This window comes from Marmota monax, unplaced genomic scaffold, assembly GCF_021218885.2.
Source record: "Marmota monax isolate L192 unplaced genomic scaffold, Marmota_monax_Labrador192_F-V1.1 WCK01_AAM20220418_F8-fsc00198, whole genome shotgun sequence".
Classification (NCBI taxonomy): Eukaryota; Metazoa; Chordata; class Mammalia; order Rodentia; family Sciuridae; genus Marmota; species Marmota monax.
The window spans coordinates 1,764,522-1,788,598 of NW_026693558.1; the positions used below are offsets into that span (position 1 = coordinate 1,764,522).

At 34.4% G+C, this 24,077-nt stretch overlaps 1 protein-coding gene across 1 annotated transcript in view; it reads right to left on the reverse strand.

The window, feature by feature from the left end:
* Positions 1-570: 570 nt before the first annotated feature.
* Positions 571-24,077, reverse strand: part of Rnf217 (ring finger protein 217) — a 128,185-nt gene continuing 104,678 nt past the window's right edge. The window contains exons 4-6 of the mRNA XM_046458674.2: positions 17,989-18,190; positions 10,688-10,759; positions 571-9,311 (exon numbers count right to left, since the gene is read on the reverse strand). Coding sequence (XP_046314630.1) covers positions 9,238-9,311; positions 10,688-10,759; positions 17,989-18,190 — 348 coding nt within the window. The 3' untranslated portion in view covers positions 571-9,237. The remainder of the gene's footprint in view (positions 9,312-10,687; positions 10,760-17,988; positions 18,191-24,077) is intronic.

Genomic DNA, 24,077 nt, shown 5'->3' on the forward strand with positions numbered 1-24,077 from the left:
TGAACTTGCAATTCTTCTGAGACTAGAAATGTGCATAACCATACCCAGTTCATTTTTTTCATCTTTCTTGCTCTGATATGTTTCATTGAATGAATATACCCCTATGCATTTATCCATATTCCTGCTAACAGAAATTCTTATACATACCTTCAGATCAACAAATGCCCTTCTTTCCCTGTAACACAGCTAGGAAAAGCATTACTAGGTTGTAGAGTTGGTGTGTATATTTGACTTAGATGTTTCCACTTTTCTTTAGCTAGTCTAGCTTCCTTTATCAGGAGAGTGATCACCACCCTAAGCCAATCTCTTACTTTCATGTTATTTGTTTATCATGACTCACTGAAGAATATCTGGACCAATCTTCACCTTTTGGTGTTTTTCTCCAAAAACTTGTCACAGCAACACACTCCACCAAAATCACACTCATGAATTTCTGTTCATTTCTGCTTCTCTATTCTGAGAATCCAGTGCAGAAATGACTCCAATAACTTCAGATTTACTTTTGTTTGAGTTTTGGCACTAATTCATTTACTTTAGAATCCAAATCTATTGGAAAAAAACTCGAGAGTCTTGTCTCTTAAAAAACTTTTATTAGGTGTTGCTAGATGACGTTGTACGATGTATCGCACACATCCTGTAGTAAATGGCACTCACAGTAATCCACACGACAGCTCATACAGTGACAGTCACAGCTGATTCCCCTTATAGTTTTCATCCATGTAGAGTGAGCATCATTAGATTTTTCCATGAGATCTGATCTCAGACTCAAGATTACCCTCCCATCTTAAAATAACCAACCAAAAATAATTAAAAAAACAAACAAACAAACAAAAAAAAAAAACAAAAGCCCAGCCACAACAAAAGGCTATAGGGAAATTACCAAAAGTCTATAATTAGATTCTACAAGAATATCACAAGGTATTCATCTTTTCAAAGATGTGTCCCTAAAATTTATATGATCTGACACTTGGGTTGCTTTTACCACCAGCAGCAAGTGAGATAGTACTTCTATAAAGGAGCAGTACACTGACACATATCCACTGAAAATTCTTGAGGTAATAGATTTTTTAATTTCACTGTTTAAAAAAAAAAATCTGCTAATTTCCAGGTCCTGTCCAGCAGGACCTATCTGTTGGATAGGAAGATTCTTTTCTATTTTTTTCTTTGTCAAATATTTACACATATTTGCATATACAACCTGTGTCTTTGTCTTTTCTAAACACATGGTTTATTTTATTCATTCATCATACATTCATCAGGAAAAGCTGAATTACATACTATGGTACATAAAGAATACAACAAAACCAGCATTTTGTATAAAGCAAAACAAAAGACATAGACCAAGAAGAGCAAAATAATATATTAAACATAATTGCTTGATGTCGATAAAGCCCACAGTGAATGAACAGCAACATGAATTTGTGAATCTCATGGTTATCCAACATCTGTATGGAAATTTATTACTAATAAAATATCTCCGAAGACACTTTGTAGAGAAATGATCAAATTCCTGAAGTAGCATATACTTTGTTTTATTTTTAATGCTTTTGTCCTAGTTTGAGCTATAGATTTACCTGACAGTCATTCCAATTCCTGTTTTAAACTTAATTAGTATTCTTTTTTGTGGTTTAAAATACACTTCAAGTTTAATGGCTTGAATTTCTGGTACTTAATATTCATTTCATACTTTCTTTTAAAAATGAACAATGAGTTTAAGAAAAATGCAATGGCTAATTTGCTGTTCTAGACATAATACAGTAGATTATGGTAGCAAATACAGGCTATATACATCCCTAAAGAGATACTATCTCATTAGCACTTTTAAAATAAAGGGACCAAAGAACACTCACAAAAAAATAGATATGGCTCTTTAGATAAGAAATAAAGTCAAGTGAAAAAAAAATAAGGCACTAATAACATATATAAATGTTATATACCCATCACATAAAGCACCATATGGAAGGTTAAAGGGACTATACATTAGTGCTATTGAAAAAAAGGAATTAGCCCAATTTCCCTGGCTTTTCTTCACCCAGTTTCCTCCTTTCTTTTCTGTAATCAGTGTAGACACACTAAGGTGGTGAGAAAATTATATACTATGCAAAATTAATGGAACCAACAACACAAAATAATCATTTGGAAATAAGAAGTTGATTGCTCTAGCAATGTAAGAAATTTTTCCTTTTAAATTATCCTTATTTTCCAATATTTTTAGCTCAGTAGAATTTGCTTTCTCCTTTCTAATTTATTTTCAAGGATTTCTACATAAGAATATTGTCCATTTGCTTATTTTATTTTTACCTGTCTTTTTCCTAAAATACATTCAAAATTTTTTTTCAAATAGTTTTATGAATACCAAACTTAGTAGTATAACTAATGAAAATCAGAAACAGTTAATAATTAAAGAAACATTTTTTCAATCAGGCTCATTTTAAACATAAATATATTATGACATATTTTCAGAAAATGACTACAAATTTTAAAGAAAACTTTAAGCAATATAATAAAAAGGATAAAATCTGGCACAAGCTACTACTGGAAGTCACTCACCTTAAATTTAAAAATTTTCATTTGATACTGTTAATGAGAATATAACTAAAATGAAATATATTCTGATATTTAAATAGGAGATGCAAATTAGTTTTTAGAACTTCAATTTCTGAATATACAGGAATAACAAATTAAAAACCCCAATGTTTCTTTTTAGCATTTTATACTCTTCATAAAAAAGGAAAATGTGAATTATGTACTTGTCCTACAGTTTTGCTATACATCTATATTAATAGATATGAATATATCTGTTTCATAAAAATGTTTGTTTAAAATAGAAACAAAACAATTCTCATGGCTTCTTAATAAATAATATTAACATAGTCACATTTTAATGTTGCAGTTTTTGTGTTTCTTCTACACAAAATTATTTCTGTGGCCTTATGAAGTTGAATTATTATTATATGTTCATAACTGCTTTCTGAAGCAATAAGATTGTCAATTAAATTTCACATTAAAAACCTGTAACAGATTGTCCTTAATAAGGTAAATGGTAATATATATAAATCAATTACTGTTTTAAGTTTCATATGAAATATAAGTTTTGTCTATTTTTAAAAATATTATCTATAGATTAATTGTGATGAAAATGATCAAATAATAAAAGTAAGCTATTGAGGGGAATTTTTAAAAAAAATGGAATATGGAATTTCAAAAAGAGGGGTCTTTAGAAAATAGTCAGCTGATAAAAAATCATGATACTTGATCAAAAATTTCTTTAGAAAGATAAAGCATGCTAATTTATATATTGAAAAATTTAGATTGTGTATGTCAGATATTTAGATACTATTTCCTTGAAATAAACAAAATATAATTGAATATAGAGGAAGTAAGATGTTAACAAATAGCAGTTTTTTAAAAATATTTGACTGGATTATTTTGAGAATATTTCCCTAGCTGGGCATGATAGGAAGATCTCCCAAATTTGCAGAGAACTGATGACTGAGAGAACACATGCCAGCTACAAGGAAGAACATGATTTCCATAATTTCTGGGGCCATTTACAACTAACTTTGACTCTCCCTTGAATTTTTTTTTGTTATGTACTAAACCTATATGAAATACAGTTTGAGTGTGGCTTATGTCTATGAAAAAGTTGAACATTTGCAATGACAAATGGTTTCTAAACCATTCATTTAAGGTCATCTATTTTGGAGTATCAAAAATCTAATAATGTTCACAGTATGAATCAATGTTTGAGTCTTACAGACAAATGCTGCACTATATAAATCCCCCACAAGTCCAAGCTGGAGGCCCTTTGGTTGAAACAAAGACCAATGGCCATAACTTTAACCATAACCTGTTTTGGATGAAGGATAAATGACTTGGGTTCAGGTTGGATGAATGTCTACACATACTTTCTAGCCAACTGATGTGCAAAGACAATGCTGATCTTAGGATAATGTAAAACAATTTTTGAGGCTTTGTTCTAGAGTATTATTAAGCTTTCTGGTCCAACCAATCTCTTCTCATTTGTTTGATTTACTTTTTGGCAGAGAGCTAGGTGGAAGTTCTTCAACTTCATCAAGAGGTGGGAAGAGTGTCCCAGGCACTCCTGGATATATTTCAATTTACGGATAAAATTAAGCAATATAAATTATGCTCATTACCAGAGTTAAATTGTATAGACTTTTAAGAGTAGAATTTTTATTTCATCAGAGTGAAATGAGTTAGAGGTGAGAGAATTTATTCAATACTTGGTCATCAGGGAAGGTAACTGCTGAGGCAAAAAGCGAGATTAATCAGGAAATCTAAGAGATAGGTGATGTTTGAAATAGATGGGTATCACTGCCCAGTCAGGTAAGAAAGTCATGTAATTAGTCATGATGGAACAGTGAAAGAAATGTGGCGCATGATTGAAAACAAAGAAATATTTTCTATGTTAATGAGTCTGCATAATCTAAGTGATGTGTAAGAGTTAAAACTAATAAAAATCCTTTTATAGGTATAAGAAAATGGCAAAAAGTGTGGGATAGTGACAATGTCTTGTGTATTTTTAAAAAATAATTTACCATATTTTAAAATTTAGGTCCATATAGTTACTCTTAAAAATGTCACTTCTTTAGTCAAAAGGAAAAATAAAGAATATCGTTTCTAGTATGCATAATTACATGCTTCTATAATTGGCAATATGTATAGGGGACCGTAGGGTAGGTGGTAGGTTCAGTTTGGATAAGCATATGACCCATTGAAAAGATTCACATTAAGGCCTATGCATATGTAGCTTCCTTGTAAAATCTACGATGGCTTTTGATGTGAATTTTCTTTTCTTTTCTGTTTTTTGTACTAATGTGATTTAGGCCACTATATTTTTTTTTTCATCAGTATAAATTTAATAGGCAGCATAAAAGTCTAATGTTAAAAACAACTGCATTTGTTTAACAAAGGAGAATTCATTTAACATGGGATGTCTTGTCGATCGATGCCTTCCAGTGTGACAAAGGTCAGTCAGAAATGCTGATGCTCTGCACAGGCCAGAGAACTTTTCACCTCTTCTGTTTCTTCTCGTTTCTTTTGGCAAAGAGGAGTAGTTAAAATAGCAGAGGTGTAAATGTATGATATGTCAAGATCATTGTATTGTCTTGAGCAACTAATAAAAAAAAATAGCAGAGGTGTGGAGGAAAACAAGGTTGGAAAAGGTAAAGGAACTGAAAAAGACTGCAGCAGTTTACAGGTATTTTATGGGAGCAGTGGGTCTTATATTTGGGTGGTGGAATTGAAAAACAGAGTCTCAGAGAGGGCCTGGAGGTTCATGAGATGGTGTCACAGAGCAAGGAGTTTCCTGATAGGCACCACTGAATCTTGATCCCACAGCAGAGAAAGTACAATTGAAGATATCATGTTGTAACCAGACTGGTGTTTAATTACCTCGTATCATTTTCCTGTCTGTTCTAGTCTTAGGACACAATAGCACCTATCACTAAATCACGGTGGTGGCAATAGGAGGTTGCTTGTACCAGGGGTTGGCCTCTTTCCTCTTCCTACTCCACGTACAGAAATCTCTAGGGCACTGTTGTGATTCATTGTAAAGTGAGAGTTCCCTGTTATTCTATGATTTATTCTCATTCCACCAAACCTTACATAATGTAATTTATTTTTCTATGGATTATTGTGGGCATTTGTAATTACTGACGTACTGTTTTCTACTTTTCACATGGAATAATTAAATTTCTCTGTGAAATCACGTGCGTAAATATAGATAGTGTTTAAAAAAAATGTGACAAACATCATCAGTTTGGTTTGAATATTTCATTTAAATCTCTCAAGTTTAAACCAGGCAATTCAAAAATCTTTCTCATGTTATCTGACAGACAGTTCATCACATTTTATTATTATTGGAAAAAGATTAATTTTCACTAAGTTTTGGTAAGGCAATTATTTGGCTAATCAAGCAGGGAAGAAATTATCGTTCAAAAGATGTTTTCTTTAAAAATTCTGCACTCCTGGTTAATATTTCTTTTACTCAAAAAATTTTTCAAATACATTATTTCTCATTTCCTGAAAATGCACTGAAATTTTTATTATAAATATCCTATAAAAATCAAAATTTAAAACTATGGAAATGTTCATGCATGATGACAAAAATATATGCCAAAGGATTTTCACTAATGCTTTGTAACAGGGAAGTAGAAACAATCTTGATGTCCATTCAATAGGAAACTAATTCAATTAAAGTATAGCCCCACAATGGATTATGTAGTAATTTATAAAAGAATGAGGTAAATATATGTATATATATATATATATATATATATATATATATATATATATATATAAACTCTTATGGAAAGATATCTACCAATATATAATAAAATGAAAAAGTCACAGCAAAGAAATAATATTATTATTCTATTTATATAAAATACATGCATGCACATGTATACACACACACACACACACACACTCATACACCCCTCCCCACACGGTTATTTGTAAATTTGTAGAAAGTGTCTTGAAGGACACATACCAAAGCATTAACAGTGGTTACCCCTTGTAAATTAGGGTGTGGTAAGCAGAGGAATTTGTGTTTTATAATTCTATATGATTTGATTTTTAAAGGAGAATATATTAAATTTATAATAAAAACATATAAAAATGTCCAGCCTTTGATAGAAAGATACTTATTTAATGTGCACACTTCTTTTTCTAAAGTAGTTTTCAGAATTTATTGTAAAGATTACTACTATTGTTTTACCTTCAAAGTTGGCACTGACATATAAAGAATCCTTTTTATTTTCTTCTTTCTGTGTAAGATTTTGAAATTTAGTTTTTAAAAAATCACAAATAATTACTTTATGTTTCAGGGAAAAGCCTAATATGTATCCACCTTTAAAGAGAAAAATGCATTCATTTATTTTAAAAATCTATGCAATAGAAAAATGAAATCCTGTGCAATACAGTGCACACTGTCTCAGCAATGAAGAAACAGCCTTCACTGATAACAGACACTACTTTGTAACTGGCATACTGGAAAGTTTTCCAAATCATATGAAAATACCTCAAAAGATAAGTTATTTAAAGAAAGGAATAAAAATCCCTGAGTAAGCCAAAGACAACAGATACAATGACCTAAGAAAATAGATGATTTATGACCAGAGAATATATTTTTCAACTATTTGGTGGAGATATATATATATATATATCTCCTCTATATTTAGAATTCATCATAGTCACACATTGCCAAACTGATGCCTAAGTCCTGGAAAGATGAATTTAAAAAACTTGAGCACTTTTATGTCAGAGCCATGTATTTGGGCTAGAGAGTCTCCTTCTCCCTAACTAATACTAGAGCACCTAAAACAGACAGTCAATAAATACCTGTCAAATGGTTGGATGGGTGAATGGAAAGATGAATTTGTGAAACTAGAGCATCACTTTTTCTTGTCTCATGTTATGCTTTAAGATACACTACTCTAGAATCACAAATGTCACAATCGCCTTCAACAGAAAATAGATGAGTCCAAAAACCCAACAGCTATTCTGAATTATTCAGAAAAAAAATGCAAGCTTGCTGCCCTTTCACCCATGAGCTAAACAAAAATGGTAAAATGTCTTACACTCTGGAGCCCAATAAATACCAACCATCTATTTCAAGTTATATAAGTTTGCTGATACATAAATGCTACATCCATGGCAGATAGATAATTTTGAGAATTTAGAGACAAGTAAAAAAACCTTAGGCTTCTTAGAAGTCTTTTCTGCCTTTCTGCTGATAACAGACACTACTGTTCATGATGGTAACAAATGAATATACTAATTAATTGTCCTTCTCTTATTTTCAAAGATTTCTCCTCTGAGAAAAACTTTCTGAAAATACTTTCTTCATTTTTTGGTTTCCTTCTCCAAAAATAGCTGTTTTTTTTTAGATGAACATATGAACATGAACGTTTTGTTTTCAAGTAACCCCTCTATAAGAAAATACCAACAAAGCATTATGCATTTGAGCATTAATTGAGAAATCCTTTCAAACTAGTATGTTTTCATGAAAAACTTGAGGACAAATAAAAACAAATAGGAAGAGAAGATAGGGAAGACAGTGGAGATTAAAAATTCAAAACCTTGATCTAAAACAAATGATCTATCATCACAAGTTGGTAATTAAAAAAATAGTGGAATATGGAATTTGTTTAAAGACTTAAGTAATTCTCTTACTAATAAACTTGTTCTTTGGGTTAAATAATCTCACATGAAGGATTTATCCAAGAGTAAAGCACGTGTGCTATAATGGAAGAAATTGAAAAGACTGAATATTTGGGTCTTGAGGACTTACTAAAAGCAACCTATTAGTTTTGTCAGTTTACAAAGTCCAATACACATCAGGATGACCATTGCACAAATTTTTCTGTGTGTGACAGAAAGAGAGAGCAAGAAATAGAAAGGGTCAACATCAAAATAGCCTGTTGTCTACATTGACTTTAATTCAATATGTTAGCAAATTATGCCCACAAAAGAACTATCATCTCTAAACAGGTCTAAGAAAATGTGAAGAAAAAAAAATAGTGTAGAGGCATGGAAATAGATACGCACAAGGTTACTGGGCCTAGTTTTAACATATATTTATATATACACATTCACACTCCTACACATATACACTTCATTAACTCATAATTCTTCTCATTAATTTAGTTTCATTATTTCCCTTTTGGGCACTGAGAGTTTTAGCAATTACAGTATCTGAAAGATAAAGGAATTACACTGTTTGAGTCACAGATGAAAACAGATGCCATCAGTGAACTTGTATCTTCTGAAAAGTGACCTTGCTTATTGGGACAGACAGGACCTTAGCTATTCACACCAAGTCCCACAGATAGGCTGGAGGGAGGTTTAGGGTTCAAAGACAATCCAAGCAATGCTCAGAAGAGGCACCCTCAGAACAATTCTGAGGAAAACCAGTCCTTAGTTAAAATATTTTCTTCCAAGAAACACAAAGGTCAGAGATATGATACAGATGTTTATAGTTTATGAAAGTGACCATTTTTTTTTAAAGCAGCAATTTGTTTAGGGTAAGGACAGGATACCATATTGGGAGTGCACCGGTAGCCAGAGGCATTGTGGCTTGCAGAGAGCCATGGGGAGACGAGATGCAGAAGGTTCCTCGCAGTGTTTTCAGGGTAGAACTCACAGATGGTGTGCCATCTTGCACAGCTCCTCCTGGGACCAGCTTAGTGGGGTGAGATCACCTGCATTTTACCAATGCATACCTGTCCTTGATCGCTTTCTCTGTTTCTTACAAAGGCAATAGATAGGAAATACAAATAAACCTAGGGATTAAAAAAACATAAAGGCAATTAGGGGGAGACACATTTTGGTTTCTTTGAAAATTTTCCCTTTCATTTATTTGCATACTCTTTAGAAATAATCATTTTTTTAGCAATACATGGACATGAAAAGAGAGAAGATACCTATGCTATGAAATGTTTATTATTATTTAATTCTTTATTATTTCTCTTTAGCTCTTTCTGCCTTTTAACATTCTCAGTGATATAGTTTCACTAGGGAACAATACTTTCTATCAAAATATCAAACCTTAGGTTTAAATCTTAATTATCCATAGTCGAATCATTTCTACACTATGACAGTCACATTTCAGTTTCAAGTAGTACAACATCTTATTTAAGAACACCTTGTGCAGCCAGATATCAGATGTGACTCCCAGTTTTAGGACTAAGAAGGTCTTAGTGAGCCTTAATTTTCTCAAATGTAAAATGTAGATAATAAATAATTACCTCATCCAGTCCTGACTTACTGCAGTAACTGAAATTTTTATTTGGAAAGTAATACATGTGCAGGACAGATAGAATTAGACAGATCTAATTCTATCTGTCCTGCACATGTATTACTTTCCAAATAAAAATTTATGTATGAAAAATAATTTTATTTAGCAAAATTAAATAATTACAATTAATAAACAATTAATAAAGCAGCCTTTATCACAGTGTTTAACTTAATCTTTTATAAAGCAATGGTTCTCAAAGTGTGATCCTTGGACCAATAGTATTAACATCACTTGGAAACATTTTAAAATAAAAAATCTATGGGCTGTGCCTCCATACTCAGTCAGAAGTTGCAGGTAGAAACAATCAATCTATGTTTTAGCTAGTCCTTCTGGTTATTTTAAGACTTGGTAAAGTCTGGAAACTATTGGTTTAAGGTGCATACTTTAATATACTTGTATGAATGAAACTATACAAATCATTAATAGGTTTTCTATTTGTCCATGCTCAAGTAGATGTTGATATGTTCCTGTATACATGGAAGGCATTTTTTACTAGGCCAAACCAAACACCTACTAAACACCAAAGCCTCTTTTCTTTAATGCTCCAAATTGAAATCAGAATTGGAGAACTTTAAGTCTAGTTCACCTGACTCTTTCACTAAAACACAATTGCATCCTTGGCATTAAGAGGAACCAATAATGAATCCAAGTGTTCAAAGACTGAAAAACTGTCACACAAATATATCATACGAGAAACATGATACTCTGGATTTAGAAGTCACATGCTGAGTAGCTGTCTAAAATAGGCATGGAACAGAAATTATGGCCACTAACAGCTGACTCACGTTATTACATTTACACTCATTTTGTCTCCATTGTCATGTGAAAATTCTAATCTCAGACATGATAAGTGTTTCTTACCAATTACAACTGCTATGGCCCCTAGTGCTAATCCCAAGACCAGGATTAGAGGTGCAACGAATAATTTTCCAGCTGGAAAACAAAAAGCAAAATAATTTAGTATCTAAAAGCTAACTTTCCAAACACTTCCAGCAATGCTTTTAAATATCTCAGTGCAGGTTATTTTTAAAGAAGTCTGATGACAATTAAGACCTTATTTTCCTAAGAAATACACAAGGTGTAGAACAGCTAATGAACAAATAAGTTCATCATGGATGTCCTGGGCAATCTGTGTCAAACATCTCAGAAATCATTTATCTTTCAAAATAACAACAAAAACAAATCTAAACCAACTGGTTCACTTTATACTTCCAAGGCCATCCATCTTTGTGTTTTCCTTTGGATATTTTCCATTTTCAAGATGCTGAAAGATTAAGAAAGGAGTGACACGTTCTGAGTTGGTAGGAGAAAATCCAGTTATTATTTCACAAATGAAGAGCTGGTAGAGACTACAGAGAAATTCCACCTAAGACCACATCTGAAAAAAAAAGTGGTTTATTTATTTCCTGAGTCCAGAGAAAATTAATAATATGACCTAATAGAATGAATGACAAATGGAATGTTGGTAAGATTCCTCTTAAGGAAAATTACCCATAAAAATCATGTTTGGAATAATTCAAGTAAATAATTTTTAAAAATTTAAAAAGTACGGCGCTTATAATATAAAAAAGGCTACATGCTGGTAGGGTACTGCGTCTGGCAGCATCAGCCAGTATTTTCTCTCTAGATGAATAATTTATCAGTGGTAATGATCAGTATAGTCATATGTGAACACAGAACAAAATCCACAATGGGAACCCCACTGACTTTGAAAGAAACTAGCGCACACAAAATAGGCCAGAAAACAGTGTCTGCTCATTCCGTAGCACATGGGTTAGGGCACGTGGCACAGTTGTACAGCTGCAAAACTCCAATGTGGTAGGAGAAGTGAAAGAGGAGAAAAATCTGCAGGAGGATCATACAGCTGTTTAAGAATGAAATAGCAATAGCATCCTATAAACAAGGAACAGTAAGTTCTTTGTTTTAATCACCAATTACACACAAAAGAGAAAGACTATGCAGCTACTGTTTAGAAATCTTACAGAAAAAAAAAATTAACTTATTTTTTAGAAATGGTCTGTGGAACCAGATGACCAGAAGTATATGGAACATAGCTTTCAATATCTCATTTTAAAAGATAGTTTTAATAACTGTAATGATTAATTTGAATTGTCAACTTGATTGGATCAAGAGAGGACGGATATTAAGAAATTTATGGGTGTGGAATGAGGGTGTGTCTAGGAATGATTTGCATGTGGGATAGCCAACTGAAATGTAGACTATCCCTAATCATGGGCAGCATTGTTTAGGATGATGGCTTGGGGGGAATAAAAGTTGGAAGAACAAGGAAACAGCAGATGCCAGCTCCATTCTTCTGGAATGGGTTCTTGATAGCAATTGTCTTAAGATATTGGACTCCTGCTACTTTACTCTTCCAAAGCAGACTCTGATAGTGATTCTCTCCCGAAACGCGGTTGATCCCTCTTGTACTGGGGCTCCAGCCTCTTGGACTGTGCAGCTACTGATTCTTCCAGCTCTACAGCCTGCAGAGTGCCACTGTGGAGTATCACCAGCTTTGGGTCCCGCTTTTATAATTATACTTCCTGTTCATTCTGTTCCTCTAGAGAACCCTAATACAATATGTAATTAATATTAACGCAATGTCTAACATGAGTTTTTTTCTTTTTTATTTGTTCTAATTAGCTATACATTACAGTAGACTGCATTTTGACACATCATACATAAATGGAGTATAATCTCTCATTCTTCTGGCTGTACATAATGTAGAATTACACTCGTCATATAATCATATATGCACATGGGGTAATAATGTCCAATTCATTCCACTGTCCTTCCTATCCTCCTGACCCCTCCTCTCCCTTCACTCCCCTCTGTCTGATACAAAGTACCTCTATTCTTCCCTAGGTGCCTGCTTATTGTGAATTAGTATCTGCATGTCAGAGAAAATATTTGACCTTTGTTTCTTTGGGATTGTCTTATTTTGTTTAGCATGATATTCTCCAGCTCCATCCATTTACCAGAAAATGCCATACTTTCATTCTTCTTTAAGGATGAATAATATTCCATTTTATGTGTGTGTGTATATGTATACACATCACATTTTTTTAACCCATTCTTCTGTTGAAGGACACCTAGTTTGGTTTAGCTATTATGAATTGAGCTGTTATAAACATTGATGTAGCTACGTCACTATAATATGTTGATTTTAAGTCCTTTGGGTATAAACTTAGGAGTGGGATATTTGGGTCAAATGATGGCTCCATTCTAAGTTTTCTGAGGAATCTCCATACTACCTTTCATAGTGGTTGCACTAATTTGAAGCCTCACTATCAATGTATGATTGGACCTTTTCCCCCACATCATCGCCAAAATTTTTTGTTGCTTGTATTCTTGATAATTGCCATTCTGCCTGGAGTGAGGTAAAATCTCAGTGTAGTTGTGATTTGCATTTCTCTAATTGCTACAGATGTTGGATGATTTTTCATATATTTTTTGATCAAATGTATGTCTTCTGTGAAGTGTCTGTTCAATTCCTTAGCCCATTTATTGGCTGGGTTGTCGAATTCCACCATCAAACACTCAAGGTCACTCCAGGTGAACTGGGATACACGAAGCAACCACACAGAGACAGAGAAATATCTTTTTCTTTAGGTCCTGTGATGGCTCCTCTAAACTTAAGGGTCTGTGGAGAGAGAAAGAGAGAAAGAGAGAGAGAGAGAGAGAGAGAGAGAGAGAGAGAGAGAGAGAGAGAGAGAGAGAGAGAGAGAGAAAGAAAAAGAAGAAGAAGAAGGAGGAGGAGGAGGACGAGGAGGAGGAGAAGAAGAAGAAGAAGAAGAAGAAGAAGAACAAGAAGAAGAACAACAACAACAACAACAACATCAACAACAAGAACAAGAACCCTTTTATTGGGAAGAAGCCATTCAAATGAGGCAAGGGTCAGGTTTCAGGGGAGTTGAGTCTAACTTTATGATGTGATGTCTGCTGTCATCAGATTGACTGACATCTAGGAAGGCCAAGCCCAAAGGCAGAGCAAGAGAAGGGGACAAACTAAGGGATTTTCCATGAAACATTCTTATCCCAAACAGGGCAAAGGGGTAGGGTTACAAAGGAATAGGTGAGTGTAGCTCAACCCCTCTGGGTGCTGCCTACTCCTAGGGCCACACCTTGTTAGCACTGTTATCCAAGCGAGGAAAAAGACCAAGTCATGAGTCATGGCACTACCACTCCAAACTACATTGATCTTTCAGATCTGCTTGGTGCATTAGGACTTAAAGGTGCATGCATTTGGAGTGAGTCCCCACACTGGGTTATATTATTATTATTATTATTATTATTATTATTATTATTATTATTATTATTTTAACCATGAGTTTTACTAATTTTTCACCAGTGACATAAATCAGTTAAATAATACAAAAGCCCACTGAATGGTGGTGACCTTTGTATATTCTTAGAGCTATGGTTAAAAGTTGGAATTTCAGAATCTAGGACTGCATATTTTAAAATACCCTGTTTGTCTCCTATGCACATAACTCAGTCTTTTCTTTCAAACTTCCTCTAAAAATAATTATCAATATATTTTCATCACAGTAATGGAGCATGACTATAAAGAAAAGTCACTGATGTTTTGTCTTTCAAATCACAGACATCAAGGAACATGTGCTCCCTCCCTATGGGGTGAAATAAGCTTATTCTAAGGATGATCCACATTTAAACTTAGTATTCCTATTTCTGAAAATGTCTGGAGGGAGTGAATACACTTTTTCTTATTCCTCGGATAGTAACACATTTTTAAAAAATACCATTTTCAGTAGCTGAAGTAATATTGTACATACACTCAATTATTCATATGCCTATAATTTAATTTTGCCTAATTATGTGTTCCTTTTTTGCTATTAAACATTCTACTTGAACATAAACTATTAAAGTTGATCATGTTTTAAAATCTTTCACATTACTATCAAATTTCTTTGCAAAAGAATGATACATTTTGATATTTTGTCCATCATAGATTTTTAAATACTAATTGTGATTTTTAAAAAATTGCATTAAAATATTATTCATTTTGAAAAAAAAAGAATGGTATAAAATTTCCAATTTGCTCAGTACAGTATGAAATTTCAGCATTGAGTGGTAATTTTACAAAGTATTGGATAATCAAGAGTCCCAAATATCTCATTTTATTTTAATTTATATTTTTCTACCAATAACACTGAAAATTTCCTTCCTTTCCCCTTCCCTTCCCCCTCCCTCTCCTTCTTCTCCTTCTCTTCTCCTCCCCCTTCTCCTCCTTCTCCTTCTCCTTCTTCTTCTTTTTCGTACTGTGGATTGACTCCAGGGATATTTTATCACTGAGCTACATACCTAGCTTTTTTTATTTTTTATTTTAAGAGACGGTCTCACTAAGTTGTTTATGGCCTCACTAAGTTGCTGAGGCTGGCCTCAAACTTGTGATCCTTGTCTTAGCCTCCCAAATCACTGGGATTATAGGCATGCACCACTGCTCCTGGATATACTGAATATTTTTGAACATTTTTTTGTCTATTCATACTTCTTTAATTCTGGTTCAACACTCTGTTGTCTTTTTTTTAAAAACTTGGGTATTTATTTTTGAAGGGGGGCCCATTGCTTTTGTTCATATAAACTGTCACCTAGAAATCACTTTAAACACTGATTTTTAAAAATTATATGATTTACTTAAAACCTTTAAATTTTTGGTATGAAATATTACAAGGATTTAAGATGTTTCCTTAAGCACTTTCATTTCTAGTACCTGAATTATCTGCCTATGCCCTACCATGCATTGGAGGCTGCTCATCATCCCCCTTCTTGTGAGTAGAACCTTTGGTTTCTAGCTGGGCAAATGGTAACGTGCAATGAACACCATATTTCTCATTCCTCAGATGTGGGAGGAATGCATGCCCTTCCTCGGCCTCTGACCAAGGACATGTGGAGGCTGTATCCAAGGCTGAGGGGCCAAGCTGTGTAACATTACACAAGAAGAGTGTCTGGAAGGGTTGACCTATAATTCATCATCTCTCTTGTATGGCAGGGAGTCAGTGATTTTGAGTCACAAGGTAATTCCTTTTCCTATTTTCATGGAGAGAGGTGAGGACTCCTCCATGAGAGTTAAAGTCAATAGCAGTTGAGGTTATTGTGCTGGGGTGGGAGAATACATGTTGGAGGGAAAGCTGATCTTAAGCCAGCTGCTCCCTATTTTGTCAGGTGTATCTTGACTTGGCTGCATGTACACACATGCATGTGAGCACACATGTGCACACACACAAGAAGAAGACCTAACAGAAAACCATTTACTGAAATCTGACCAAAAAAAAAAAAATTAAATAAGAAAACAGAAAAGGTACAGAGAAAATATTGTCTTGCTGACAATGTCTATGGTATTCTCTGCTCACTGTCCATTTCACAAGCTATAAGATAACTCAACCCAATTTTTGACCAGAGAAGATTCTCGGGGTGTCCAGGCAAATATCAAGAAGGCCCAAAGAGATATATCCTGAGAACTGCTGGAAAGATAGAACACGAAATAACTTCCTTCATTAAGAATGTCTAAAGAGAAAAAGAAAAAGGAAAGAAAAAAAAAAATGACTGGCCAAACCAAAGATATTTAAAATAAAGAATGGAAGGAAACATCTTACAACAATAAAATCTAAATGGCACTGAAATAGGATAAAAAAAGACTAACCAGGCTGAAAATATAAAGGTTTTGTATTTGGGACTGCTGTCTGTGTCTATAGACTTACAAATAGGATACTGCTCAATACTTTATTTGCAATTATTTTTCTCATAGTATTCATTATAAATAGGGGAGCTTCCTTATCTATCTCTAAAGGCTATATGACTAACCAGCAAATATAGCTGATATACCAATCAAGAAAATAAATAAACAAAAAAATTGCTGAAAATTACTAAAACTAATCTTGATTACTGGATGCTGTTGGCTCTGTAAAATTATGTTTAATTAAAATTTAGCATATTTCAATCATGTAAGATTTTAGACTTTTCCATGTTAAAGTGCATTTAAGGTGTATGTTCTTTTTCCCAACAGAAATCTGTCATTAGTACCAGCTTTGTTCTAGTCAGCCATCATGATTCCAAAAAAGGAAAGGGCGGTCACACACCAGTGTAGTGGCTAAGAATAGTTACAGAGAGATTTTCATGAAATCACTAAGCCAAACTAGATAGAAAAGGGTAAGTGTGGAAGATGTTGAAAAGTATCTTATGCACACAACAAGACTGCCAGAAATAATGTAGCACAACACTGTGAAAAGAGAGGAAGAAATCTCACAGTGGATACATTATAGAGGTGCAGGGAGCTAAGGGAAGACAACATATTAGGTCACAGGAATGAAGGTGGTGGCATTAGGCCAGGGGGGTTTGGTTACAGGCAGATATCAGCTTATGGGTGTGGGTGTGTAGAAGTCATGTGTGAGGCTGTGTGTTACTGAGGAAGAAGGGGTAGAAAGTCAGTCTACAAGAGCACTTATGCTTGCGTAATTAAACTTGGGTCTATATATAATGAGGACTTCTGAAACTCATTCCATTAACTGCTGGCTCTTAATTAGGAGTATGATAGGAAAACATATACAATGGCATCGATTATGAAGACATAATGGAACTCCATTACAGGGCTGTGAAACATGTGCTTCTTTCCGTCCTGCTAGACCATGTTCCATGCCGTACTGTACTGCAGTACTTCATCAATGAACAGAGGATGTGTGTAGATATTGTCCCTCTGATCAAGTGGCTTACACTAGGGCTTCAGAAATTTAAAAGGCTAATCACTTCAGTTTTCATCCATGTTATCAATGATTTGTTTTTCAAATAAAATCTGCTTACTCAAATAACTAATGTCCTGTTAAAAAATTAAAGTTTTCAATTTGGGGGGTTTTGTTTTGTGACAAGATCTTGCTAGGTTGCCCAGAAAGGCCTCCAATTCCTGGGCTCAAAAGATCCTTATGCCTCAGCCTCCTGAGTAGCTGGAACTATAGGTACGTGCCACTGCACCAAGTCGTTTTCAATTTTGTTCACAAAAGGAGAGAGAATATTCTCCTCTTGCTTTGAGGTAAAACCCTAGCTAGAATACCTGGCACACACAGCAAGTGCTCAGAATTATCATGGATATTCCAAGTTCTACAGCTTCATTCTGAGGGAAGATTCCCATAAGCTTGTCAGATACTCACCACAGACTGACCCTCTCACTAATCTCCTTAAATGAGGTCTCTCTGGGAGGTAGCGATATTTGCATCCAAATATACTGAGGTTTGATGTGTGGTCTCCAAAAAACCGGAGCTGGCGGTATCTCTCCCCACATCGATAACAAAAATTAGTGTTACACTGTGAACAGGTCATGTGGTCACATCCTTCAGTTCTCTGGATGTGGATCTGTATTGGAGAAAGAGGCAAAGAGAAGAAAAGATTTTCAAAGTTTTTAAAAAGTAAAATCTGGCAATTTTTATTGGAACACAGCTTTTACCAAAGTGGAAGTGTCACATGGCATCCCTTAGGCATCCAATTTAATTATAATAACACTCTGCAAGATTAATTTGTTACTAAATACTTTTGTATATGGAAACCTCAATAATTTTTCAGGTACTCAAGTTGTTGCCTTATTTTGATCAACATATAAACAAACACTGCCCATAGAAGATTCATTTGTCTTTCCAGGCACACATCTAACTCAGGGGACAAGAAAAAATTTAAAATGCTGTGAAAGTATTTTTTATCTTTTATTTTATGCTATGACCAGCAAGAATAAGGTGACTCAGAGGGAATAAGACAGGAGAGTTTTCCTTAAAATAAACGATTATGTAAAAATTTCTGTGAATAAATATCAAGGAGCAGAAATTTCTCTTTGCTCAAAGAAATTATAGCAAATACACATGTATATGCAATACCCTTTCACTATCTAATATTATTTGTAAATATGTTGTTCATAGGACAGTAAAATGCCTTCTGTGCAATTCAAACCTTCTCCTACTGTTGCAGTCAAGCTATGTGTAGCCACAGCTTCACCCATAATGTAACAAGGACATTATTTTTGGACAGTCCATATACTCAATGTGTAGTCACTGTCTTAAGCACTCCTCAGTACTTAAGATTATGTTATAATCAAGATATTGCTTTTTTTAGGTATAACTGGACTCTGAGTCCTCGTGGATCCTGTATCCATGGATCCTGGAGCCATCTTTTATTCAAATGTTACCCACTTTCCCTGTTAGGAGAAACATCATGAAAGAAACTCTAAATATACAACAATATTATTTCATCAAAAGACACATAATTTCTTTACTGCCTAACTCTCGTGAATAAAATGGGATCACCTAAAAATACAATTTCACCATAGAGTAGGCACTTACTACATTCAAGGGCCATCTTCACTCATTAATATATATTTGCAGTGGTAGCACTGGGTTCTCATTCCATTATATAAAATGAAATATACCACACACAAAAGTCATTTGCTTAGAAATTTCATTGCAATTGTTCCCATTACCATTTTTACTACTGTCAGCTTCTATCCATGATGTTGTTTTGGGATTTGTTTGTCAGTGAATGTTTTAATGCAATTGGGAACTTCACCCTTTATACCAGAGTCAAAACCTCCAGGAGTTATCTGGCTCCTGTCAGTAAAGCTTCAATCCCAATCTACAACATGACACACACATTTCATCTGAAATTATGCTCTCCTTCCCCTAGTGCACACTGCAGTTCTCTGAACTAGCAGAAATGGGGTTAGAATCACATTTTTAATAAGCTGGTCAGTGATGATAGAGACGGGATAAAATCATCCAGATAAAAGAGATCTCTGAAAAGAAAAAGCTGAGATATGAAAATGACTGCTCATTTCGAAACAAAACTTATTTTATAGGTGTGAGCATAAAAATTTTGGAAGTTGTTATCTGCAATCACATGCTGCATTTGTTTTGTGATTAAACTGCAATTTAAAGGAATTTTAAAAGGACTCATGAGACTAAAATAATAATGGATATCAAAATTTTATCTATCATATCCTAATCTACCTACCAATGAGTTTCTAGGTGAATCTGACAATTTTGAAGAATAAGTAAGTAGAGGGCAGCCTATTACAGGCAAGCACTGGACACATGGATAAATGAATGAACCACAAAAGAAAAGTCTGCCGAGTGGCCAGCAGGACCTCAGGTATCCAGAATTGTTTTGTGAATTGTAGGTTAACTGCCTGCTCTCTCCAGTGACTCTGGGCAGGTAAGTCTCAGCCCCACAGGAAGGCGGAAAGAACCTGGGATTTGACTTCCGGTGGCCTGTGGGTCAGTACTAGCTCATCTAGCTACTTAAAATGAAGTCACTTACTTACTTCCCCTGAGTCTCAGTTTTAGTGATATTCCTCTCATGAACCCATTGTTTGGCACACACAAGTCAGATCAGTATAAAGGGTTCTCATCTACCCTTTCTGCTTTATCTACCTAAACATGTAAGGAATCAAATAATTGGGTAATATAACTAGAGACCTCTTCCTTGCCAGGTGGTCTCTCTCCCTTTCTTGGACTGACACTGCACTACAGTACCTGCAGATAGGCAAGGTGTTTGTGGTCAAGGGTAAATGAACATTTGCGCTCAAGGATTACAAACAAATTATTATTTTGGCAACAAATACAAAAACTACATTTCTTGCTATTGGCCACCCTATTCCTTTATAGTCATACTGATTTTTTTTTTTTTTAATTTTATATGACAGTGCAGCTGTAGTGAATACAGGTTTTATGGGGCCTGAGGTTATTTAATTTCAGGGACCCTCTTTAAAGAAAAGAGTGCAATTACAAACAAAAATTAGATACGAGGCCAAAAATGGGGGCCGTGTAGGTAAGGGTCTCCAGAGCTCAAGCTTTTTAGCTTCCTAATAAAATAGCACTTTCCTAGTTGTGCCTGTTTATTAGTGAATGTGTGTCCATATCAATTCAGCACAGTAGATGGCATGAAGGTATAACCTAGGCCAAAGTTCTTCTGGACGCTTCAACCTTTCATGATTCTTTAAACCATCCTGGCACTAAGAAACACATCTGAAGATAATTGCTGTGCACCCCAAACATCTTACACTCAACTTTTTGATTATATTTTGCATTTGATCTTAAAATGGAAATGATACAACTTAAAGATTTCCTCATCAGACAGCAGTGTTGTATGGAGCCTATAAAGGAAGAGGACTGATATCTGTTTAGAGTTTATTTTGTGCCAAGCATCCTACATACAAAGATTAGCTCTTTAAACTGCACCATGAGATGGACATTCTTATTCTTAAAGGGAACTCAGAAAAGTGATTTGCTGAAATAACAATCCTAGTGAGTGGAGAAAAATTTAAAATTTCTTATGCTAAGCAACCTTTTATTGTGAAGTTAAAGGTAAAACCAGAGGGTCAAAATATTCTTTGCTAATCAACAGTGTAATCTTCACAGTAGAGGTTATGAGACAAATACGTCTGCTTTTCTAAGATTTTCTGCTTGTTTTTGCTGCTCTCTGGATCCACACTCTTCCTTCAAAATGGCATCAAAACTTTTTCTGATGGGAAACTTGTTCTTATAAGTTAAACTTGTCACTGATAGTATATATGCCTCAAAATTTTACATGCAGTTCTGTCATTTTATATCGGTTTATAATATTGCTTCACTGAGTTCTAAAATCTTTATGTGGCCTATTTATTATTCCATTTAAATACCCAAACTGCTATTTCTATTCTCTCTTTTAAGGTTTTTCCTTAGTACTAATATTGTTATTATATTATAATATTCTGAACATAGCATGAAACTAAAATATTATTGGTTCTACCACACAGGAATTGAAAAAGTAAGATCTAATAAGGATGTTCAGTAATTTTGTACACTGTAGGAATACATGGTTCTATAGGTTAATTTGAATATTTTACACACATAAAGGCAGGGATTTAATTGTGGAAAATGGTATCATGATTTACCAACTCTGAAGTACACAGTGCTTTCTTTAGTACTATTGTGGATTGAATATATCTTGATTATATATAAATATTTTATTATTTGATATCAATAGAGAAATGAACAGATACGACATCAGTTAGCATACAACAGAAAACACAACTTTTTACATTTGTTAAGCAAATTGCAATTTTGAAGTTCTGACACTTAGTGGGAAATAAATTTCACATGCTAATTGTGTTCCTTGGGTATATCTTTGAGTGGCATGCTTGTGACAATGCCATCTTTGTTTTTGAAACATAAAGCTTTAAAATAGATTAAAATTATATTCACATATGGTTCATTTTTTCCCCAATGAAGCTGACTTTATTTTTTTTGCTGTAGTTTCAAAACATTCATCAGCTTAACTCACTAAAAAATAAACTAATTACCCAAGTGACTACAATTCAGCATCAAAATTCTGTTTTTACTTAAAAGATGGAAATAGACTAGGTATTTCTAATTCATTAGCTTAAACTGAGTATTCAAAAGCCATGGATGTTATGTGTATGTGTGTGTGCACGCTACTGGGCATTGAAACCAGGGCCTTGCTCACATCAGGCAAGTACCCTGCCACTGAGTTGCACCCCCAGCCATCCCAAATGCTACTTGATTTGTTATTATACACACATTTTCTTCACTCCATCAGGATAAGGATGGCTACTTAAAGAACTGAATACTTATGACCAAAATGTTGCTGATACCTCTGTACACTTAACGTCATAAGATGAAATGTTCAGAATATGCCAGACATTTCTTCAGTAAGAGTCTGGTATTAAGTTCACATTGTAGTAGACACAAAAAGACACAACTGTTTATTTTTGTGCCTATGATATTCTTCATCCCGCAGACCAAAAACCAGTAATAAGAGATTAACCATTACATATATGAACATATATAAAATAGTACCAGTCTCCCTCAAGTTGTTTACATTTAGTTTAATAAAATGATCATATAGAATCTAAAAAATAAAAGTGGAATATAGTTCTTTATTTTCATAGAGATTCCACTTAATCAATGGGTGGAAGAAAATCTACAAGGGCCCAGATCATGCATATCTTTTTCACTCCTTAATAAAGGGCCTTGCATTGGTCCCAATACACAGCATATTCTCAATTACTACTTATTAAAAAAATAAATAAGCATTACCTAGGATCTCCCAACTCCCAAATTCAATGAACACACTTGTAATTTTTATTGTACTGCAGCTTCCAGTATTATTTAATCAGTCAATCATCACCCTTTCCAGACCTCTGATGGACTTGTGTTTTAGTGACATTGTTTTTCCAGGTTCTCTTCTGATCTCCTCCAGGTTGTTAGCCCTTCACCTATCCCTTATTCCCATCCACACCCATCACATTGCACAAGCTCCTTGGGTGATTGCTTCCACATTCACCTGGCTTTGACTCCCCTCCGCAGGATCTCTTTTCTTTATCTCCACTGTAGACCTAGCTCCTAAGCTTCAGACTCAAAACAGCAACTGTGTGCTAGTCACACACATCTATATACTTTGTAGGCATTCCCAGGCCAAATAGGCAAAAATCAAAGTCATCATCCTTACTCTATGCAAAGCCCTACTGAAGTACAATAGTGTTTAATCTTTTGTCAATCTAACAGCAATCTCTCCCTTCTGTGAGTCCATGAGAAAAAGGAACACATCTTACAAAGCATATAAAGGATCCATATTCGAGGTCCATATGAGGAAGAATGAAAAATGAAATTCATTTATTCAATAATTATCTATTTAGTGCTACAGAGTGCCCAACAAATGCTATAAACACTAGAAGTATCTCTAGTATCTCTCAAGAGAACAAAATTAATTAAAAAAAATTCTTACTCTCATGGCTGAAAATACATCCATTACCTTAAAGAACAATAAGAAATAGAGTGCTACAGATAAGTAATATGGCATGTGCTTTATTTTGGCTCCATATTATCTACTGAAGAAGGGGAGGAGGTTTGAAATTATATGGCCTTATTGGGAAGCTGAATATCCAAGACAGTGAAGTGAACAACTAGCCATGTAGATATCTGGGGGAAAGAACGTCTAGACAGAGGCAAGAACAAGTGCAGAGACCCTGAGATGTTTTGAAGCATGCATGGAGGGCATCGTGGCTGTGTCAGAGAGAATGAAGCTACAGGAGTAATGGGGTGGAAGCATGTCCATGCAGCTAGAGGAGTAATGGGGTGGAAGCATGTCCAGGCTGTGAACTGTCACATGGTTGTCATAGGACTAGCATTTGCGTTGTTTAAGATGAGAACCACAAAGTTTGAATCAGAGGGATCAGAGGGGTGATGTGAACTGTCTC